This window comes from Microchirus variegatus (genome assembly GCF_963457635.1).
Source record: "Microchirus variegatus genome assembly, chromosome: 13".
In the NCBI taxonomy this organism is placed as follows: Eukaryota; Metazoa; Chordata; class Actinopteri; order Pleuronectiformes; family Soleidae; genus Microchirus; species Microchirus variegatus.
In genome coordinates, this window is record NC_139814.1 from 20,425,352 (window position 1) to 20,448,011 (window position 22,660).

At 39.8% G+C, this 22,660-nt stretch overlaps 1 protein-coding gene across 2 annotated transcripts in view; it reads left to right on the forward strand.

Annotated features, from left to right (window-relative positions):
- The window catches only part of atp9b (ATPase phospholipid transporting 9B), a gene marked incomplete at both ends in the record, with an annotated part of 40,868 nt that overhangs the window by 8,804 nt on the left and 9,404 nt on the right, over nucleotides 1-22,660 (forward strand). For both annotated transcript variants that reach the window (XM_083899955.1, XM_083899956.1), the window contains 9 exons: nucleotides 817-868; nucleotides 2,934-3,028; nucleotides 4,256-4,336; nucleotides 6,427-6,502; nucleotides 8,275-8,351; nucleotides 12,624-12,784; nucleotides 13,200-13,342; nucleotides 14,621-14,733; nucleotides 17,709-17,960. In XM_083899955.1, coding sequence (XP_083756081.1) covers nucleotides 817-868; nucleotides 2,934-3,028; nucleotides 4,256-4,336; nucleotides 6,427-6,502; nucleotides 8,275-8,351; nucleotides 12,624-12,784; nucleotides 13,200-13,342; nucleotides 14,621-14,733; nucleotides 17,709-17,960 — 1,050 coding nt within the window. The remainder of the gene's footprint in view (nucleotides 1-816; nucleotides 869-2,933; nucleotides 3,029-4,255; nucleotides 4,337-6,426; nucleotides 6,503-8,274; nucleotides 8,352-12,623; nucleotides 12,785-13,199; nucleotides 13,343-14,620; nucleotides 14,734-17,708; nucleotides 17,961-22,660) is intronic.

Consider the following 22,660-nt stretch of genomic DNA (forward strand, 5'->3'; position numbering starts at 1 on the left):
TCAATTTAACTGAAAGTTGCTGAAAGAGTTCAATTTGGGTCAAAGAGAAATCATTAAAGGTCTAAAGCAGAACATTTATGAAGGTTTATGAGCAAACATCTCTATATGTATAATCAATTTAAAATAAACTTTTATATGTACTTTAGGCAAGGGCCTTGCTTTGAGCAGGCTACCATGTTCCTACAGCAGCCTGGATGGACAAACCAGTCTGAATGTGCATTTTACGCTTTGCTAGCAAAAACAAAAAGAAGAACCCTTATTTTGCACTTTGTTAGAATCTGCACTTTTACCATTAGATGTCACTAATTCTTTCACACTGGATCTTTACATTTCGGGGCTAATCTTATTAAGGAGGTGGATACAGGGATTTTTTTCCCCCTTTAACTTTGTGATACAGAGTGGTTTTAATGACTCCGCGGTTCAGTGTGTGAGTACCTTTATGTTTTATTAGCTGTGACTGCACCGCCCTGTTATAATAGGAGTTTTTCAGGATGAAACACTAATCTTTTAAGGTCAAATAAAAGGGGACATTTTAAAGGCCAGTCCACAGTGTTGGTTACACATTTGTTGTCGCTGTAACTGTGGTTGCACTTTTGAAACATTAAAACTCGCCCGTGTTTGAGCTTTTGTTTCAAGTGGACAAGTTAAATTTCCATTACTGCTCTCGATAGACTTTAAAAAAAATGACCCACCGGTCAAAGTATTGACCTCCCTTAATTATTCAGGAAGACTCCAAAGGCTTTTGCCACAGTAGCTCAATAACGCGCAGCTATTTACAATCTTCTTTTTCTTTCTATTTTTCCTTCTGTTTTGTAGAACCAAAGGATTCCTGCAGACATGATATTCCTCAGAACGTCAGAGAAAAACGGTGAGTAATACTCTTTCAATATGTCCCTGTTTTTTGTATTGGTAAAAGCGATATTTCTACCGATATCTCATGTATTTCTTATCCAAATAATAGCTAAATTGGCATTGTACACACTGGTGCTCTTAGTTGGTCACTTGCCAAGTTTGAAGGCTGTCAAGTAAACGTGTTTGACAGAAATTTCAAAGGTTTCAAAGGCTTTATTGACAAAAATAACATTCTTTCCTAATGCCACTATATGAGCCGCTACATGAAACAATTACAGTCAGAAACAATTATTCCAAAAAAGGAAAAAACATAAATATGAATGAGAGGAAACAGCAGAATAAGAATTGTGAATATATACTACAGAAAGTAAATAAAATACTATGATACTAGATATGTATATGAGCGACCGAATGCAATATAATCTGTGGATGTAGTGGATGGAATGTGAAACAGAATATCAACAGTATATTCAGTTTCAGATGTGTGATTAACAGACAAGAATATCCAATGCTTCTGCACTGTGGAAAAATGTTGATCAGTGTTTTCCCAAACCTGGAAATGATGATGTGGTCAAACTAAAATTATTCAGTTATATCGAGCAAAGAAAAAAGAGAAAACATTCACATTTAAAATATTTTTCTCTACAAAGCTCCTACAGTTTTGGAGTACATATTTTTACAACACCACCCTAAACATCCATCCATCATCTACCTCTTTATCCTCACACAGTACGTTTACATGCACAGTTTAATTGAGCTAAGGCCGTCGTCCACCTAAGACGAAGACATTCCTTGCATTTATCGATAGATATGTTGAACTCTCGCTGCCCTGTGGCATTTGTTATCACTGCGTTCTGATCTTTTCCCTGCACTTCCTGTCCTTTCACATCGTCCGATCGAGGCAGCGTGCGATTCATATGATGTATTTTGCAATGTGCAAGTGACCGATGATGCAAATTCCAATTAATCAATGAGCTGTGCCACATCCCAGCTCTTTTCTGAGGGGCATCCGCAGGAAATGTTCTGAGGACATCGTTTCCATCAATCTTCCATGTGTCAATACGCTTTGACGGGAAGTTGTTGATGTCTTTATGCCTCCGACACACTCACACACATACATAAACACTCTCTCACACCCTTGGTCTCTCACACACACACACACACACTGCAGTGGTGTTATGTGAGAAGTGCCACTGCAGCAGAGGGAAGACATGAATCATCCACTTGTGTTAGTGTTTTCCATCATAGTTAGCCCTCCATGGATGCTTTATCGCTGCCCTTTACCCCCGCTGTCAGATATGTTGCTCTCATCCATCAGTTTCATATGTAATATTAGCTCAGATCAATGCAGGTCACCACTGCTCAACGTTTATCAGACCCTGCGGTGTCCACAGCAGCCGCAGCCTCCGCTCCACAGCCTCTCTGCTAATGCACCTCTGCCAGTTCATCACCATTTAAACAGCATGTACCAGGACTGCAACAATTATTCGATTGTTAGTCGATTTCTAAATTAACCGTCAACTATTTTGGTAATTGATTAATCGGAGTGTTTTCAGCTTCTCAAACGTGATTATTTTCTGGTTTCTTTGCTCCATTTAACAAAGAAATCATTATAACTGAATAATTTTGATTTGTGGACAAAACAAGACGTTTGAGAGCATCATCATTTCTGGGTTTGGTAAACACTAATCAACATTTTTCAACATTAATCTAGAAAATAATGGACAGATTAATCAGCTATGAAAATAATCGTTAGTTGCAGCTCTGTCATTAATTTTTGGGGGTCACTGAACGCATTTACTGATTTTTTATTTTTTACAGCTTAATGCAGATTAATTGTAACACATGTAATTCTCAATAATTTCTCAAACACAAAAAATCCTAGTTCAACTATTCAAAATATAATTAGATGTTACAGAAATAGCAATAAAACATTTTTTTAATTTAATATGAACAAATGCAAGGAACAATGTGGGATATTGATATTTGGGAATATTTAAAGGCACTTTTATTTTAACAGACATTTATTTCCAAGTTTAAACTGTGACAGTCTTGACACTGTTGTCTGTATTTGTGTCCAGGTTCGTGTTTCATCAGAACAGATCAGCTGGACGGAGAAACAGACTGGAAACTGAAAGTGGCTGTTGGCTGCACACAGAGACTCCCAGCAGTCGGGGTATGGATACACGACAGTGCATTGAATCTTCCGTAACAGACAAAGACGTTTTCTGTTGTTGCTAAGAAAGTTGTTTGTGTTGTGATGGAAACTCGTGACAGAAAAATCCCCCTTTAACTGAAGGCAATATTTAAGTGGAGTTTTTGTTGCCTCTATATGTGGTCAAAGTTTCGGTAAGTAATTTCATGATTGGGCTTCATGAATCCCGACAAGTTATCCTCAGTTTAGCCTACTTTTTTCCATCATGTCATGTTATTAATCAGTTATTTTTAACCATAGAGGAAACAAATAATATTTGAGAGTTTTGACTCAATCTCGGTTTCTTCTGGAGACAAATTGAACCAATTTAAAGCTGTACTATGTAAGATCATGGAAACATTTAAAACTTTATTGTGAGTCCAGTGTCTTTCAGACTGTGGCCTTCATCGGCCACATCTCTGCCTCTCATTGTGCTCAGACTCTACACAGTCTCTGAAAACGCTGGAGCAACGTTACTCTCCACTGGGGTTTCAGTAAAATAATCTTCCCTGCTCCTCTTTAACCGCTCTGCCCATGTTCTCACCAGGAGAACACTATCTGAGGACGAGCGAGGGCCGTCGACTCGCCTGCCTGAATTATTTAATGTTTACAATCAATTTTCCCTCCATTATGAGGAGAAAAGAGGCCGGTGTTTGGTGCTTGACAGGTCATAGGGATGATGTGTCTTCTTTGAGGCGTTTTGGTCAAGCTGATCAAACATGATTATGTTATTCCTGGTGATATATTTATCCTTTATAAACGCACAGTCCCCTAAAGGGACTGTGCGTAAACAAAAGGCTGAATGTTTAATTGTGTGTGTTAAAACTAGTAGAGTTGCAATTATGTAATGGCTATTTTCATAATCGATTAATCTATTGATTATGTTCTTGATTAAGTTTGCCATTTGGTCCATAACATTTCATAAATTTTCAACATCAGTGATCCCCAAACCTTGAACTTAAGATGTTTTCAAATGTCTTCCACAAACCTAAATTATTTAGTTTTAAGGGAGTACTTAGTTATCTGGAGCTTCTTATTTGCATTTAAGAAGCTGAAAAGAAATCAGAGAACACTCAAACCCAATAATTAATCATCAAAATGGTCAGCGATTCATTTTGTAATTGATCGATTCATTGTGTCAGCCCTAAAAACCAGGGTAGTAAAGTTGATTGAGACCTTTTCTTTTCTTTTTTTCCTCCCTTGTCTCAGGACCTGTTCTCCATCAACGCCTACGTCTACGCCCAGAGGCCTCAGTTGGACATCCACAGCTTTGAGGGCAACTTCACCAGGGTACAGTTGCACGTTGACATATTTATAACCCGAACAACAAATCTCAAGCACATGCGGATTATTTCTATAGAAGCTGAATTGACGTAGAAGATGTGTATCACCGCAATATGTTGACATGAGGCAACAATGAGCTCTTGTGTGTCCATCTGGGCCCCGTTGTTATCTCCTGCAGACATGCCTCTTACATCACAGGCAGGTTCTCGCTGCTTCAGCTCCATCCATCCCGTCTTGCTTGTTGCTCAGTGATTTTTTTTTTCCTTCTTCCCCCTCCTTCCTTTCTTTTTTTTTCTCGTCTTTTTTTTTTATTAATAGGAGATTAGTGCAGCCCCCACAGAGAGGAGAGCTCCGGTACAAAGGGAGGCTTTGTGGGCCGTCTTCACTCTTGGCCACACACCAGGCTTAGTGAGCGAGCACTTCCTCCGCTCATTCATCCTCCGCGGCCTTCCTTTGCATAGCGTGTGCTTTTAGTCTGAGCAGGATGGGAGAAAAAAAATGGGTTCCCACAGATCTACAGCAAATGAACTTACCTATTTATGAGGGGTTCTTTTTTCTCCCCCCCCCCCCTTTCTTTTTCTTTTCCCTTTTTTTTAAAAGGCGGATATTGTGGCTTTGTTTGTGTGGTCTTTAATCGAGACCCTGTGCAGTTATGATGCCAATGTCAGAGCGGTCAAGCGTTGCTGCAATCTGCCATTTATTTTTCATGCACCTCTTCCCATTTGTGAGTGGTCTGACAGGATGTGGGTGCTTAGGTATCATAATTATCATATCAGGGAAGCCATTTGAGCCGAAACTGGAGCCTTGACTCTGCACTCCTGACTCATGCCATTTTCAGAATTCGTCTTTATTTAAGTGAGAGGGCTGAAACACGGGAGGGTGGGGAGGGTGAAACAGGAGGCTCTCCAGGGGCATATTTATCACTGAAATCTCATCTACATGCACTCTCTATACTGTTTTTAAAAGGAGCCTCTATCACCGTGCCAAATCTAGTGAACGTATCTATAAAGAGGCTACTGTATCACTACAGTCTGCACAGCTGTGTCAGGTGCTTGTGGAAATGAATGGCACAGGAGCGCCCAGTCATTCTGCTCCGGATGTGTACTGACGTAACTGAGCCTTTATGTTCGTTTTTTTTAAATAAATACATACAATACAAAAACAATACGTTAACCAGAATCAGAATGACTTTACTAATCCCTCATGGAGTAAATTATAAAAAGAAAGTATCATGCCTACATAGACATGGGTCATGGAAAGTGCTTGAATTGTCTGCAAGAAAGAAATTAAGTTCTGGCGTCTCCGGCCGCTAATCTGAGTTGGTTGCTGTTCTTCAAGTGGTTTTAATGTGGAGGCTGCTACGGGAATATACGGAAATCACGTAAGGCGATCCGTCATCCATGATAAACGACTGATTCTGAACGTACAAGTGACACGTTCTAATCACGTTCTGCAGCAGGTTTGCTGCTACTGATGTGCCCTTGTTTGGTAGGACGCCACCTACAGTTTTACTAGCGGTGTTGTGGACACTGTCTCAATGTCCATGTAATATCGCGATAGTTCACTTTATCGATTCCCCCTTCAGCTGTCTGCATTAGAGTTTAATAGTTCTAACAAAAACTGTCTAGTTTTACAGGAAATGTGAAAAAAATATATACTTTGTTAAAGACACTACTATAAATACTGATATTCATACCCAACCTCAATACATTTTATTACCATAAAAGATCTGTCATTAAGTTCAGTCAAACAGTGATTACCAGCATTGATTTCAGCTACAAATTTCCTATAGATTTTTGTTTCCTATAAGAGAATTTTATATTTTATTGCATCAATTGTCTCATTAAGTCTAAAAGCAAAATTCACGACCTCTTTTGTTTTGCTTATCTGCTCCAGGGCTTCGCTGAGCAATACCAATTAACGGTCGTCTAATTGCAGAAATAAATCCACCTCATTGAGGAAGTCTCTGCCTCTCCTCTTTGGTTGTGTTCACGGGCTGAAAGTGTGAGACTCACACTGTGACAAAGGCTGTAAAAACAAAAGAAAGGTTTTTAAAATGTAACTCATTCTAGTTATTTGTTTGTTTTTCTCTGTAGGAAGATGCAGACCCACAGATCCACGAGAGTCTGAGCATTGAAAACACTCTGTGGGCGAGTACAGTTGTGGCATCTGGTGAGTGACAAATTTCTAACAAAGTCCTTGTACATTTTCACGTTTTATTTTGTTGTGATAAATCGTGGGAGATTATGACACTTTCTTGTGGGATTATCCTCATCAGAATAATCGAAATTCGCAATATTATCATATATACAGTATTAGTACTGTATGTTGGCGAGGCAGATGTGATTGACCACAGTCGACTGATTTATTGAGATCTGCAATTATTTTGTATAACAGTATTTGCGCTGTCAAGCAAAACTATCAGACCTGACTGAGGGAGCATTGGGTGTATACAGCAGTAGTGCAGGGGTGGTACACAGCTATACTGAGAGACACAGAGAGTTACTTACTACAGCTTTAACAGAAATTTAGTCACCATTTTCAACTTCACGTTTGTCTTCTGCTCAAGTTGTGTTGCATGAAACTAGGACAGCAACAATTAATTGATATATAATTGATGCTTATTTAACCACCATCTATTTTGATAATCACTTAATTGTTTTGAGTGTTTTTTTTAAAAAAACAAACATAATTTTGAAGTTCTCTGATTTATCTGCTCCATATAAAAAAAAAATCATTAAAAGTGATTTTCTGATTTGTAAATATCATCATTTAGCAGTTTGGGAAACACTGATCAACATTTTTCACCATTTTCCTGACAGTTTATGGACCAGCCAACTATAATCCATTATGAAAATAATCCTTAGTTGCAGCAGCCCCGCTCGAATCATCCACATCATTGACCTTAGAGGATGTTGCATTTGATACTGCCGCGCTCTTGTTTGAGTAAGTCTGAGAAAAACCCACAGCTCGAGGTAATCCTCCCGCGCTTCAACAAAGCCTTTCCCCACAGAAACAGTTGTGTCAGTTGAGAGTGTTTGTGACGCTCTCAGCGTTGGCCGCACCATTGATTTGTGGTGTTGCTCTCATCTTCTGGCCTGACCTTGACCAGAAGATGAGAAACACACACACACACAAACACACACACACACACGCATACACAGACTCGGGCAGAAAGCCTGACTTGGATGCCTTACATCATCTCTGCTCGGGGAATGTCATTGTCCCTCATAAGCCTCTCCTTGACAGACACTTCACTGCCGTTGTCACTACTTGAACTGGCCCAGATTTCACCACATTTTCACACACTTACAGGCCTCAGTCCAGCTGTGATGAGAGAATTAGTCGCTCGCATAATCAAACTGAAGCCTCGCCTCACGCTGAGCCGCTCACCATTTGTCACATTGCTTAATATTTCTCAACGAGAGCAATCTATCACCGCCCTCCTCAGACGCTGGAACCACTGGTTGCTTTTCTCTTTCTCTCCGGCTGCACTTTACTTTTCTTCTTTTTGTTGTCCGATCATTTGTAACTTCCCCGTTTTTATAGTTTGGGGAATTCGGGGGGTATTATTTAGGTTTATTAGCGCCTTTGCTCTCCCATTAAGCTCATTTAATATTAATGACCCGTTCATCCTTTGTAATAAAGGCTCTGTAATGAATTGGCAAATAAAGATGGAAGCATATTGATCAGGGTTTATGAGGTTCCATAGGGTGGCTGAAGGCCTTGAGAGCCTAAGCGTATTAAACTCCTGTCTGTTGCTCTGAGTGGCAAAGAGACAAAACTGCCTCAGCTCAGCCTTATTGTGTTTCCCCTCATGCAGTTCATCTTACTTGACCAAGATGAGTGTGTGCATGTATGTGTGTGTGCAGGTGTGTGAGATGGTGGGGGTGATGTTCAGTTAATGAGCAGCATTACTTTCTTTGTCTCTCTCCTCTTGGCAGGCACGGTGATAGGGGTGGTGATCTACACTGGCAAAGAGACCAGAAGTGTCCTGAACACATCCTACGCCAAGAACAAGGTGAATATACGACTTTACATTTTGTATTTTTTTTTTGGCTATTTTCATTATCTGCTGCTTAAAATCTCCCCAAATATTAATTTGGTGAATGAAATGTCAGGGAAGTCTCAACAAATCAAGAGGACATTTTTCTATTACACAGAAATGTTCACTGTCTCAAAGGAAAAAGAAAAGCATAAAGGCTTAGATTTTACTGCAAATAATATTCTACAGTGCATCAATATAAAGTGAGGTTTTTGAGATATACTGCAACTCAATCAAGCACTACAGTACACAATAAATTACATGGAAAATACAATATAGGTTCATAAAGGATTTAAAAATAATGAAATATAATGAATTTACTCTGTAAAACTCTCTGTAATCTTTGTTGTTTTCTGGTTTCTTCCATTTTTACTCGATGTCAATAATTACTCAATTAATTTCTAATAAAAAGAATTCAGCACAATCCAATTTTCTGTTAACATCATTAACTGGAGGATTTGGTCAACAAAAAGTGTGTGACTTTTATCACCATCAATAATTAATATTTAGTGATATGAAAGCATCGAACAGGACAGCTTGTCAGGATATAACACTTAGCCCTAACAGATCATCAATTTTGTGCTGCACCTAGATTGTGTTTCTGATTTATGTTGAGGGGGAAAAGGGTCAATTTCTACAATAGTAAGGAATTTTCTGTGAAAATGTGAATGAAAGATTTTCTAAAACTTTGGGGACAAACAGACAAACGAATAATCCTTCACATTGTCAAACCTACTTTGCTAAATTTATTTGTGACACTCAATCTTCATCAGGAAATTCTCTCCTAAAACCCTCCACAGGTTTTTCATGCCAGACAACAAATAACTGTATTTTTCCACATTTTTCCTTAATGAACTGAACGCAAAAGTACCAAAGGTCTGTGAGGTGATGCCAGTGTGGACATCGATGTTTTGTAAAAAGCTGCCGAGGGTAAAAGAAACATTCACACAAAGTAACATCTGTTCCAACTTCCCCTCATGCCATCTTTGTTCCCCTGCCTCTAATCACTAATCAATCACTGTGGCAAGGTGCTTTTTTAACCTTGACTCTCTAGATAAAGTTGGGCCTGTCAATGCTAAAGGTCAGCGCCAGTTGCTAATTAACCAAAAGGGAAATTAACTAACCGAGGATTTAAATGACATTTTCAGCAGAAAGCTAATCCCGCCGAATCCCCATCGAGCGCTTTTGTCCTCCGATTGAGGGGATCAATGAAAATATAAGATTTTTACCTGGAAGATTGTGGCACTAGATAGACACAGGTCAGGATCTCAGCGGCACAAGCAAAGTTAACACCCACAGCTGCAGCTGCACCTCACAACACGGCCTCTCTCTGCTGCAACGCAGTTTTGACATCGGTGTCTTTTATTAAGAACGCTGATGTGGCCGGTCGAACTGCAGGGGCCACTGTTTTGTGTAAGCTCGCCAGCTGAGAGGAATTCAATATTTCAAGGAGATGATGTCAGAAGTGCCAATACGGAGCCTGGAGATTGCGGGAGAAAGTCGATACAGTGCGGCTAAAGTCACAGGAACGTTTTGGCCTCATATAATCTGTAGTGACACCAGCCAGGACAATGCCTGCACTTGATCAATCTGACAGGACGTGAGGCAGACTCTCTCACTCTTTGTCTCAGTGTTGTTTGACAGAGACGGAACAATGTCATTTGACAAGAAGCCACTCCTCAAAAAGATTGTTTGTTCGCACGTATCCAAGTCTCTCTCTCTCTCTCTCTCTCTCTCTCTCTCTCTCTCTATCTCTCTCTCTCTCTCTCTCTCTCTCTCTCTCTCTCTCTCTCTCTTATTTCCAAATCAATTCCAGTTTATTTTCTAGACAAGCACTAAACAATACACTACATGCTGCTTATGTTCTTTGGGATTAACTTATTTAAAGCCAGACTTTGGCTTATTTTCAACACCAATTGTTGATTGATTGTTGAACAATCAACAAACAAACAACATAGTGAATATACACAAGTATACACTTATCTGTGCCTGGGGGGAAATGGGGGGAGTTGAACGGGCTTGGTTGTAAAAGGTTGATCATTTTGCTGTTGTCAGTGTTTATTTTTTTGTTTGTTTGCCAAAGAAGCAACAATTTTTCTACCCAATCCAGGCACTCCAATTATTTTGATTATAAAAAAACTGGACAATGTTTGATTAATGATTGCATTGATTAAAAAATGTATAGTGAGCGATGTGTGTTTGGCAAAGTGATAAAATTGACAAGGTGTCTTGAATGTCTCTTACAAAGCCTATTTGTCTAAGCTCAATATGTTGTGGATCCCAGTTGAAGTGATGGAATTTACCAGGGTCATTGAACGCATCTTGTACCCACCAATATTTTGAGAAAGCCAGACTGTCCTTACCAATACTAGAGACAGGACAAGTGTATGGGTGTGCAATGTTGTGAGAGGAGAAGAGAGCGAGTGTGAGTGAGTTTGTTGTCTTGCCCAAAGGACACATCAGCATGACGAAGCCAGGAATCAACCCCACAACCTTCCAGTTGCAAGACAACTCACTTTACCACTGAGCTACTGTTGTAGGCTGAACATTGGGCTCAACAATTTTTATCAAAATCTAAATGATTGATGATTGATGTGATTTTCAGGAGTTGCAGTATATCTTAAAGGCAAAATGTGTGAAAAATATACCATTTTATATAAAATCTTGTTCTGGCCTATACACCACATATTCTATAGACTGAAGAAAACATCTTTGTTTGTCACAGAAATGCACAAATGTCACACTGTAATCATTTTAAATGATGTTATGTTATCTCAATCGCAGTATTCAAAGTAATCGCAATTAGGTATTTTTATATTTGTTCAACCCCAACTGAACGGGATAGGAATGCTTTACGAATATTTTGTCCGATAATCTCCAGTGACTCTGGAAAAGCCTGAAATCATCCCTAATTCACGCACGGGAGCTTTAATTCTTCACCAGATTTCACCCATGTGATAAAAACACACGCCACACAAGCACATTAAATCATTCTCTTCATTCTTTTTAATGGCTTGGAGATGAATGAGGTAAAATATGCACTTTTATTCATTGATAGCATCTTTAGGTTGAGGTAATTGAGTCCTCCCTCCCTATCTCCACCCCCCTCACCCACCCCATGACTGAATGAATAATGACTTCATCTGATCCCCGGCAAAGCCTGGAAAATTTAGACCAGCCATTGTTCAAGCAGAAGGGGATCCTTTGCTTTTCAGGCATGCACTGTCTTAATTTTTCTTCATTTTAATCCACCCAAACCCCCTATTTTTCTCAATTGGTCAACCATGAACCTTGTAGTGAGGCACTGGGGTGGGGAGATACCACCCTCTCAGCCGTACCCTTTCCCTTTTTCCACAGTCCGCTACTGGGAGTTTAACAGCAACCGATAAATCAGTCACACTGGTCTCCCAGTCCTCAGGGGAATGGACTTCACTGCCTAAAACCCCCACGGTTTAGTCAGTGTAGGAATTCTGCTGCTTTTTATAAGTTCCTCTCCCTCCTCCCCTCCTTTTCAGAGACGTTCCTTTATTTGAGGGAGGAGAGATGTTATGTTCTGCTGTTTTTGTAAGCGTGGTGTGTCAGATGAAAGCCCTCTGTGTACAGGGCTTTGCTGTGAGCGCTGCCAGAAAAGGGGAAGGGCACTTCTTTATTTGACATCTTTTTCCCACATGCTCCATTGGCTGGGAGATACACTCGAAAAATAAGACAACTCTGACCCCCTTCCCTTTTTTTTATTTTCCTGAGAGCCATCTCAATATGGGAACCTCCTCCATTTTTGAGGGCCTTTGACTGTTTGTTGCATTCAGCGACAATACTTCAGCATGACATGTTTGTAGTTTACCACAAAGTAGGGCCACTAATAAACTTATTTATGCCGTACACACACAGTTTGCATAATAAAAGCCCGCAGCTAAGAATGTCTTTCACTGGCTTTGTTTTCCTCCCTGTGTAGCATGTGCTGAAGGTTTTAGGAGCAGATGGTAATTTTATAAAGAGACTTCTTTAGAGCAGGTTGTCAAAAAAAGGGAGTAAGATATTTACTGATAATCTCCAGTCTGGACTGAAGTGTTGTTCGTATAATCGTAACAGCTGTTTGTAAGCTGTGGAGGGGATTATCCATGATATACTCCTACTTTTACTTTTTAAAATAAACTGGACACATGAGCAAATGTAAAAAGAAATACCAGTTACCTATCAGCTCGCTGTAATTTCTGCTTGTTTTGACCTCTGACCTCTTGTCCCCAATAGGTGGGCCTCTTGGACCTGGAGCTGAACCGCCTCACCAAGGCCCTGTTCCTGGCCCAGGTGGTTCTGGCTGTTGTGATGATAGCGTTGCAGGGGTTTGTGGGTCCCTGGTTTCGCAACCTTTTCCGATTCATCGTGCTTTTCTCGTACATCATCCCCATCAGGTAAACTGTTGAGTTTACTTTAAACATTCACCACAACAATAGTTCATCATAGACAATGTATGACATGGATATAGACACAGCCTTCTGGTTTAAAAATGAAGCTTAAGAAGTCAACAGGGGGAGAGGAATTTGATTTTATGACTTCAGTAGTAAATGGTCTCAATCACTAGTTTTAGATCTTCTTTATTAGAATACAATGAGGATTGTGTAACTTATACCCATTTAAGAGGAAAACCAGACAATAAAGCACAGCACATATGAGTGTTCACCAGCATGATTGACAGCTAGTGTCATCCAGTAGGTGTCTGGTTGCAGGTGACCTTCGAAGAATCCTGTGGCTAAAACTAACCAAGGTCGATATATAGTCTGACAACTCATTGTTTGTTGTTGTTTTGCTTCTGCTCCTTATCGTTAGCTTGCGTGTCAATCTGGACATGGGGAAGTCGGCGTACGGCTGGATGATCATGAAAGATGAAAACATCCCCGGCACGGTGGTGAGAACCAGCACCATCCCAGAAGAACTGGGCCGGCTGGTCTATCTGCTGACAGACAAGACGGGTACGTCTACGTTGAACTGTTCTGTGATTTGTCAAAGCCCGGTCTTTCTTCATTCTATATCTGTTACATTGTAATATATCCTTTATGCACATGCTTCATGTTTTCTTCTGTGTTTTTGGTGTATTTCTGTGGCAGCCTTGCAGCGCCACGTACAGGTCTGGCATATGTACTACAGCATTTAGAGCATTGGTCAAAGTGTGTATAGTTTGGTCAGTAGGGAGCTGGTCAAGTGACAAAAAAAAGATATTGAAATAATGATATATATGAAGATATGTCGCAGAATTTCAAAATAAAAGTGTTTGTTTTGATGCAAAAATAATCTATTAATTGAAATAATAGCATGTTTATGGAAAACTTTCAAGAACAAAAACAGAAAAAAAAAGTTCTGTTTCTGTGTGGATAAGACTTTGGTTCTCCTTAAACTTGTCTCTTTTCACTATCATGACCTGATTCTCCAATAACAAATAGCCGCTCTTTACTGATGCTGGCCACTGTGTCACAGTGATAGAGACCTGTGGTGGCCACAACATGCTTCTTTGTCTCAGCCCTCTGAGTTAGGTAAGAATAGATTAACTATACGGCCGATTTATCCAGTTTGATAGTTAAAGCACACGGAGAGAGGACCAAACAATCAGTCCATTAGAATTGTTTAACCCCGTGGCTCTGATGTTTTTGGAAGTTAGATGCCCTCTAATCAGGTTTAACGCTCTATCAGCGCTCGTTCTGGCAGCCGGCATCCATTAAACCAAAGCCATTGCCCTCATTTTCAATGTTTCTCTCTCCTCTTTTTTTTTCATAGTGTCTGAACATTCACTCCATCTTTATGGATGCAGTGTTTTGTCTTGTTTGTTAATTAGAGAGGACACACAGTCCATATTGGAAATGAGATTAGGTCAGTGAGAGGGTTGCAGGTCCCATGATGCATTGCAAGTGCTGTGTGCTCACTTGACTATGGTCTGTCAGAGATTAATTCATATCTTTTTTATGTTTTGTTAAAACAGTAGTGGTGGAATAAATCATTATTTTATCCACGTCTCGGCATGTTTTCAAAGCATTTTTCGGTTAATCAAGTACTTGTTTAGTTTGTTAAAGTTTGAAAATCTTCTTTTGCTTTGCCCACAAATCACAAAGATTTTAACAATTTATTTGTTAAGTGGATGGTAGAAGTCAAACCTGTACATACCAAGCATGTACTGTAGGTGTTGAATTTTCTCTGATTTTGTTTGTTTCTAAAGTAAGACATTTTGATGAAGTATATATATTTTTTTGGCTTTGCAGGCACTCTGACACAAAATGAAATGATCTTTAAGCGGCTGCACCTGGGAACAGTTTCCTACGGCACCGACACCATGGACGAGATCCAGAGTCACATCATCCAATCTTATGCTCAGGTGAGTTTCTCACACCAACCAATTCAGAATAAACCGTGATGGTTGGATTATGTAGTAGTTATCAGTGGTTACAATTCAGCTGTTGATTAAGGAATCTGAAATCTTATTGTGATAAATCATAAGGTGTGTTGGACGTGAATTTGTGCCTGTGTGTCTCGTAGTTGCTTCCTCCTGTCTGCAGTGATAACATTTGTTGTTTGCTGTAACCATAGATAAAAGGCTAAGAAACACCTGTGCAAGTACAATAAGAGTAAATGAGTCAGCTTCTGACACAGTTAAATACAGAGCGCGTGTCGGTTTCGGGTCAGGTCCGGTCTAAATTCTCTCGGGCTCAGTCAGGAATGGAGGGAAAAATGTGGCCAGAGCCAGACTCTGCTTCACAACGGCAGAGAGGACAGTCAGTAACTAGCAGCTTTACTGTTCTTTCAGTCCACTTGTGTCCCTGTGTCCCTTAAACCAAAGGAAGTGAGGACAATTTGGCTTTTCCTCACAGTCTGTCACACCTTAAAAGAGCTAATTATGGGGTAGGACTTGGTTTCAGGGTTGGGATTAGGCATTTAGTTGTGATGGTAAGGGTTAGGAACTTGTCTCATTAACCCAGGATTTTGAAAAACTTTGATGCATTTCCACCAAAATTACCAGGGGGAAAAACTTTCTCCAAAAGAAGGTCCGACTCACTGTCAGCGACCGGAGCCCTGAAGCTCTGTTGCAACTCCCCTGCCCACGTCTTATTTATTAAAATGAAACAGGTTTTAGGAAACAAACACAATCAAGCGATCCACTGCCTTGTTAAATTTTTTTGACTTTACGTCATCGGTAACACTTTGAGGTGCGGTGTAAATGCAAACCACACACATTACCGGGAATTCTGGTCATAAAAGATCCCGGATATTATTGTGAGTGTCCTCACTGAGAATGCTTTACAAGAATGTGTGTTGGTTGTTAGCGAAATGAATTTATAGTTTTCCGAGAGCTGGAAATAAATAAACCTCATCGTTTTTCTCTCCTGACTCTTTGAGATTTTAATTTAATGGGCCCTTTAAAATTACAGAGTCATTAATTAGCATTAATCACACAAAGCGTAAAAACGTCCACTAAGGCAAACTTGTCACTTTCCATATGAAAATTTATATTCACTATGGAGATATAAATATGTGCTGTTTCCAGCTCATTCCCACCTCTCTCACTCTCTCCGTCTTTCCCCTGCATATCAGTATAATCAATTTTTATATTTAGCTAAGTTTTTCCAGGAAAGAGAAACCATATTGTTCATTCATCACGCCGTGTGTCCCTGAGCGACTCCCTCTACTGTAAGTCTTTTCCTGACTGAGAGGCTCAGATCTGGTTTGGAGACTTGACAGAATGATATTGTTCGCTCTCAGCAGCCGGCTTCACAACAGCTGGTCCTCACTGAAACCATCTGCCCCACACCCTGATGTGTAATCTCAGCAAATGAAAAATGACTCGGCTGTTTTTTTTTGTTTTTCTTCTTCACTGCTGCGCAGCCGAGCAGATTCTAACTCTAACTGACATGTTCAGCGCAGTAGCACACGTGTGATTTTAAGATGTTAACATCACAGTAAAAGCTAAAATTAGACGTTCCTTCACTGGAGCAGTAAGCACTGGAGCACTGGAGCAGTGTAAAGATGTCATTTACATTTCTATAATTAACTTTACATACAGTAGATAAGTGCTGTATTTACCTCCAGATAAGTGCTGTATTTACCTCCATGTGCTCACTTGTCAGAGCTGAATTCATGTCTTTTAATGCTTCGTTATGACGTAGAACAGACTTAAAACAGCAGGTTTAGTTTCTTGGACACACTCAGCATGTTTTCAAAGCTCTGTTCACAGCACACATGATGACGTTACTGTTTCACTTTGATTACATCTTCCTACTTTAGTTAGAAGCTTTGAAGAACTGAACTGAATGAGGCGTTCAAATATGTCATTATTTCACTATTTTCTCAGCCCGTGTGATATGTTTATCCTTAAAAGACAATTACTGTCAACCTAGTATTTCAATATTCCAGCCGATATTAGTATTAGCAAAGTTTTACTTGCATCACCCCTAATGGAAAATAAATTCCTCCTAAAAGTATTAATATTTTTATTATTATTTTTAACATTTACATTTATTTCTGTGCCAATTTGTATTATTTTCATGTGCAGATCTCATTCATCCAGGTCTTAGTTCCCCAAATTGAATTGATTAATTGAATCAGTAGCAAGTGTACTTACACAAACAAGTAAATGTTCTTTGTTTATATATAAAACTGTAAAGTTTTACATTACCGTCATTGTCCAGAAAGTCAGTTTAATATTCAACTAATATTATGTCTACAGATTTGGGCAGAAATATTCATGAATTCATTTAAAAATGAGAAAATCATCACATTTTACATTGTGCTGTGCAATATTTTATACCAGAAATATAAAGCAGGTGGAAAACAAGCAACAACAAAAAATAAAAGCACAGAAATAACAAACTTGCAGTATATCTTAATAATTGTGCTAATTGATGTGATTTTATTTTTAAAAAGGTTACTGTTTCCCATGTAGATTAGACTAAATTAGTCCGAGTAAATCTGTAAATCGGTCTTGATGAAGGTTGTCATCTCGTGTCCTCCCTGTCCTTTCCGTCTCTGCCCGGCAGGACTGAAGCTTTATCATAAGCTGAAATGAAATGCTCCAGTAGAGCGGGTCGCCCCGGTCACATGCAGCTGGCACAGTGGGCAGTCTGCCTGCTCGTTCACTCACTCACTCACTCACTCACTCATCGGCTCACACTTAAATTGATGGCAGAACACGTGAAAGGCCCTCAAACCAGATATGACACGATAACGACAGTGACACGACAACACTTCCTCTCACGAGTATGATCTATAAATATATCATGTGAACTTCTGCAATTTTAGCTCCCTTTGATAAGTTATTCGTGATTTCCTGACCCAGTCTTTGTGTCGTCGTTCCAGGTGACAGCCCAGCCTCCCAGCAGCAGCACCAGTGGCGTCACTCCATCGCGGAAGACCCAGGCGTCGGCACCCAAGGTTCGCAAGAGCGTCAGCAGTCGCATCCACGAGGCAGTGAAGGCCATCGCCTTGTGCCACAACGTCACGCCCGTCTACGAGTCGCACGGCAGCGTGAACGGAGAGGCGGAGACGGCCGAGGCGGACCAGGACTTCAGCGACGACAACCGCACCTACCAGGCGTCCAGCCCTGATGAGGTAGATATCTGAGATACTGTGAGCAGTCGACTTGTAGTTAGTTACGCTATTTTGTGTTTGCTAAATAATGTTTACAACGTTTAGCGACTAGCATGAGATGCATTGAGCACAGATTGTTATCCGATCTGCCAAACCAGTTTTTGATCTTTGGTGCATTTGCAGCGACAAAACTGCACAGTCCCCTTTGCTTTGCCGCTATTTTTCGCTAGTTCCCCTGCTTCAAGAAGCAAAGAGGAGTCCATACAATAGAGTGACTTCACGTGCAGCTAACACCTGACGCTGTAGTCCTGCTAGAAGTAAGGGTGGGATGACTGTGATTACATAGTAATAGTGTAGGTTATTACTGTGTGTAAATGCATGTGGTAAATCACAGAAAACACATTCTAATGTAAATGTATAAACCTATAAACATGTCACCTGACACGTGTGTGGAGGTGTAAACAGGAAGTTGATTCTCTCTGTTAAAGTTGTTTGCTTACATTCAAGAAACATAACACGATGACAGTGATGGAAATTCAGAGCAGGTATTTCTTTTTTTCTTTTTTTTAGAAAGTGAAAGTGAAAGTAAGTTTCCACTGAGCTTTTCTTTCAGTCCTGGAGATTTCAAACTAAAACAAATCCGGCAGCATTACCAAATGTCTTTATTTTGTGAAATATCAGTTGTATCCGGAGCAGAATTTATGCTTTTCAAAACTAAAATGGAGCCGTACGGATGTAACCCGAGAGTCATGGGAGTAAACCTGATTGTTTTCCCCTCTTCTCTTAATGTTTTATTGGTGATCCTAAATAACCCTGTTTTGTCATTATAGTCATTTCATGAGCAGGAAGTCAAAGGTCAAGAATTCCCTCGTAGAGGTTAAGCCATTTATTTGTCTGTGTATTTGCTGCTGGAGAATTTACTGCTCTGACTGAAAGAAGAAGAATGCAGCACAAAAACAAGCCCCTCAGGCATCGCCATAGCTTCCTCTCCCGCTCCTGAGGCCGACTCTCAGTGTAACTGTGAGTTGGTGCTTTTACGGCTCCTAATTGTCGTATAGAGTGGATAAAGAAATCTGAGGCTGATGCTTATAGTGATTATATGATGGAAACACGGGGGAAAGTCTGAGTTAAAGTGTGTTTTGAAGGCGAGCTCCGCTTCCCATACACACCCAGCTCCAGACCGTTGACGTATTTATCACCCGCTTACGTGTGAGGCTCCATAAACCCTCCATGAGACTCGCATACTTGTTTGTCAGAGCCCGGCCAAGTGTAGCAGTCAGAATGGAGTTAAAAAGGTGGTGAGAGATAAATCTCTGTTTTCCATTTTGCCTGTCCAGCTGATGTATATATTTATTTATATCCCCGCTCTTTTTCTCTCCCGTCTCTATTGTCTTACACTGCTCGGATTGATCAATATTTAATTTTCTCTGGGAGGCGATGAGTGGTGCGGGTCTGTGATTGTTGTTGTAGCTCTCTCCTCCTTTTCCCACTACATTCTTTGTTCTTTTCCTCTGTTTTCTCTCCCTCCCTCCTCATCCCTCTCTCTGTCCTCCGTCTCATCGACTGCTACATCAGATCTTTAGTAACAGTTTGCTCTCTCAGCTCGCTGCCTCTCTAATGTAATGAGCCGTCATTAAGGAGATGAAGTGGGCCAGCCGCTGAGGTCGGCACAGGGGTCACGTGACAGTAGAGTTGAGCAGCGTCCTTCTGTGACCTTTGACCCTCGTAATATCAGAGGAGCAGTTGACTGCAGCCTGTAATGACTGCCACGTCCTGGAAAGTGGGTGCTTTATCATTTACAATCAGCCGGAACTGGCAGCTTCAGTGAGTCGATCAGACGCACAGTCTGTACTGTAAGGAAGGAAAAGACGGTGTTAATATATGAAGTAAAAGATAGACATAATGAGGACTGGGCGATTTGGGCCTGAAAATAAAATCTCAGATTTTCTCATGCCAACCATAATGATTTAAATTTTATTTAAAACAATTTTAGTTTTCTTTTAACTTTGAACAAATATTTCCCCTCAGGGCTAAACTGCAACAAAATACAAGCCTCAAAACCAGCATATTAGTAAGATAGCAGGTCCCTCCTGTTGTAAACAACAGCAAAAATATAAACTTCAAACAATGTTCCAACCTCCAGGAATCTTATCTTATGGGAGCCTAAGGGCTGCACTGGCAGTTGGTTTGGAAGTTAGGGAAAAACAAATCTTCCTAAACTACAAATGCAAAGTTCATTGATAAAATTGATTTCAGAATATCACAAAGCACACCTTGCTGATGCATTTTTTTTATCCACGTGACTAAATCGATGCAACAGTAAATGCACTGACGGTAGTCTTTAGCCTGTGCTAATTCCAAATGACTCTGAGCTTATATCAGTAATGTATCTAGATCAAGATGAAAGATTAACTTCACCTATAAACTCTTGACTTCTTTTGTAAATTGACGGATGTGTTTACAGATTATAGGAGATCATTCTTCATAAAGTTAAAAGGTTGAAATATAATTTATATTGTATATTAGCCCGGATGCACAATATAATAACTGGCAGGATATCGGTATTAGGTGTGGGAATCACAGGATGACCTCACTATATAATACGATGTAATACATGGTCCATGATACCAATAATATCAGGATTCTGTGATAATCAATCATATAGCGGTACAATGACGATATCTGTCTAACTGAAGGAAACAAAACGTCTGTGAAAAATTAAAACAACATACAGAACAAAGGTCATAGTCTATGTATGGAACGTGGATGGAGCATCTTTTAACGTAGCTTTCTCCACCTTTAGCCCACCGTAAACTTCTTCTTCATCAGCCAGGTAACTTCCACCCCAAGTCTCCCTCATTCATTTGTGCATATATAGGATTTTTGTATATCAGATCCAGTGATTTTGACCAGTATCGGACCAATACTGATACTGAGTATCGTCATATCAGCTCATCCCAATATAAAACTCTTTTTCTTTTAATTTTCTTTTATAATTTGCCACATGTTTACAGAATATAGGAAATCATTCTTCAAACAATCAAAACATGTAAAAGAATAACCTTAGACAATTATACATAAAAAGACAGTTTTATAGGATAATCATTTCATTTCTTGCCCGTTTGTCATGTTTTGTTACTGCGTTTCATGTTTTTTTTGTTTTTTTTAAGCTTCCGTCTGCCGCAAATTTCCCTGCCACAAACTGAAATCATGTGTTTCCACATGTCTGCTTCTGTTTTGCGAGGGTTTCCACTATCACCACGTTTGTGATCTGCGGACATGTTTATGCTCGACCACTTGGTTCCCCGTCCCCAGGCGATTTGTGGCAGGAAAATATATATAAGTATTAGAAAATAATTTCAGCTCTTCTGTTTTGTATGCCTTAAATCGCTTAATCATTACAGAGGGAGAATTTAACTGTTAAGGGTCTGATTTCATCATGACATGCTTTACTTTTTTTTCTTTTTTTTTTTATAAAGGCAGCGCTGCCAGCGTGATTTACATCATCACTAGAACATTGTGAACACAGTTGAAATGATTGATCGGGTTGTTTAAGTCAGTCTGCCGTTGTCGTAAAGTAGTCGGCAGCAGTCTTTTCTATTAGCGTCGTAACGCGTGATTCATGTGCAGTTTGTATCCGAGTTGACAAGGCTTTAAATAGTTTCAGTTAGAGCTGATAAAGTAGATTAAAGAGCGAGGTTTAGGATCCTCAGCACATGCTGCGTGCGTAGCCATGCAACGCGCACACACACACACACCCACACCAGAATAATGGCACACAGATGTGTGTTAAAGCAAATATAGGCAGCCCCTCTTTTTTTTTACAGAGCTCAAAGGAGGCGCAGGAGAAATGACGGGGTATTACCAGGAAGTTCCAATTTGTAGGTCAGAGTATAATAACAACCTTTGAGTGAGCAAATTGAAAATGAACCCATTGAGAATTGAGTCGTGTGCAGCTGAACGCTCGCTTGGGGGCCGCAGTTCCTGCTGAGGAGAGAAAGAGGAAAGAGAAACAGAAAAACACTTTATGCCGAGCTGAATGAGAAAGGAACGCAGCGGCAGCTCTGGAGACTCCGCAACTCTCTCATGTCTCGTCCTCCAGCGCCAAGTGAAATCAGATTAAATCAGTTTATATTCAACTCTGACTTTATTACACACTCATAATCCAGTAAAATAAAGGTAATGACAACACGTAAAATGTTTCTAAATACACAAGAAAAGCTCAAAATAATATACACAGTGTATAAATATAGATTACAGTACTCCACAGCTTGCTGAATGTGACACTTATGCCATTTATTGATGTATAAAGTCATTCCTTAAAACAGCTTGAAAAGTATTAAAAACAGAAGCACTGAAGCATCTTGACCTCTTCAGTAATTTTAAATCGATAAATGTACTATATTGATCCAAAAATGGGAAATTATTGTGTTACAGCAACATGGATTCAGGGAAATGAACAGCTGTTATTAAAAGAGATAACAAATTGAAATAAAAATAAGATGTTGAAGAAGAATATTTAGAAATATTACAATAAAAATCATATAGAATGTGACCATAAAGTGTGAAAAACATACGCTACAGCTTCATAAGGAACAAGGGATTTAAATGCAAACAGATAAACAATGAAGTTGCACAGATTTATTGCACATAATTAGTTATATGACACTATATGGGTTCATTACTCAGCTTTTATTTTGGTGATTTCCACATTTGGTGGA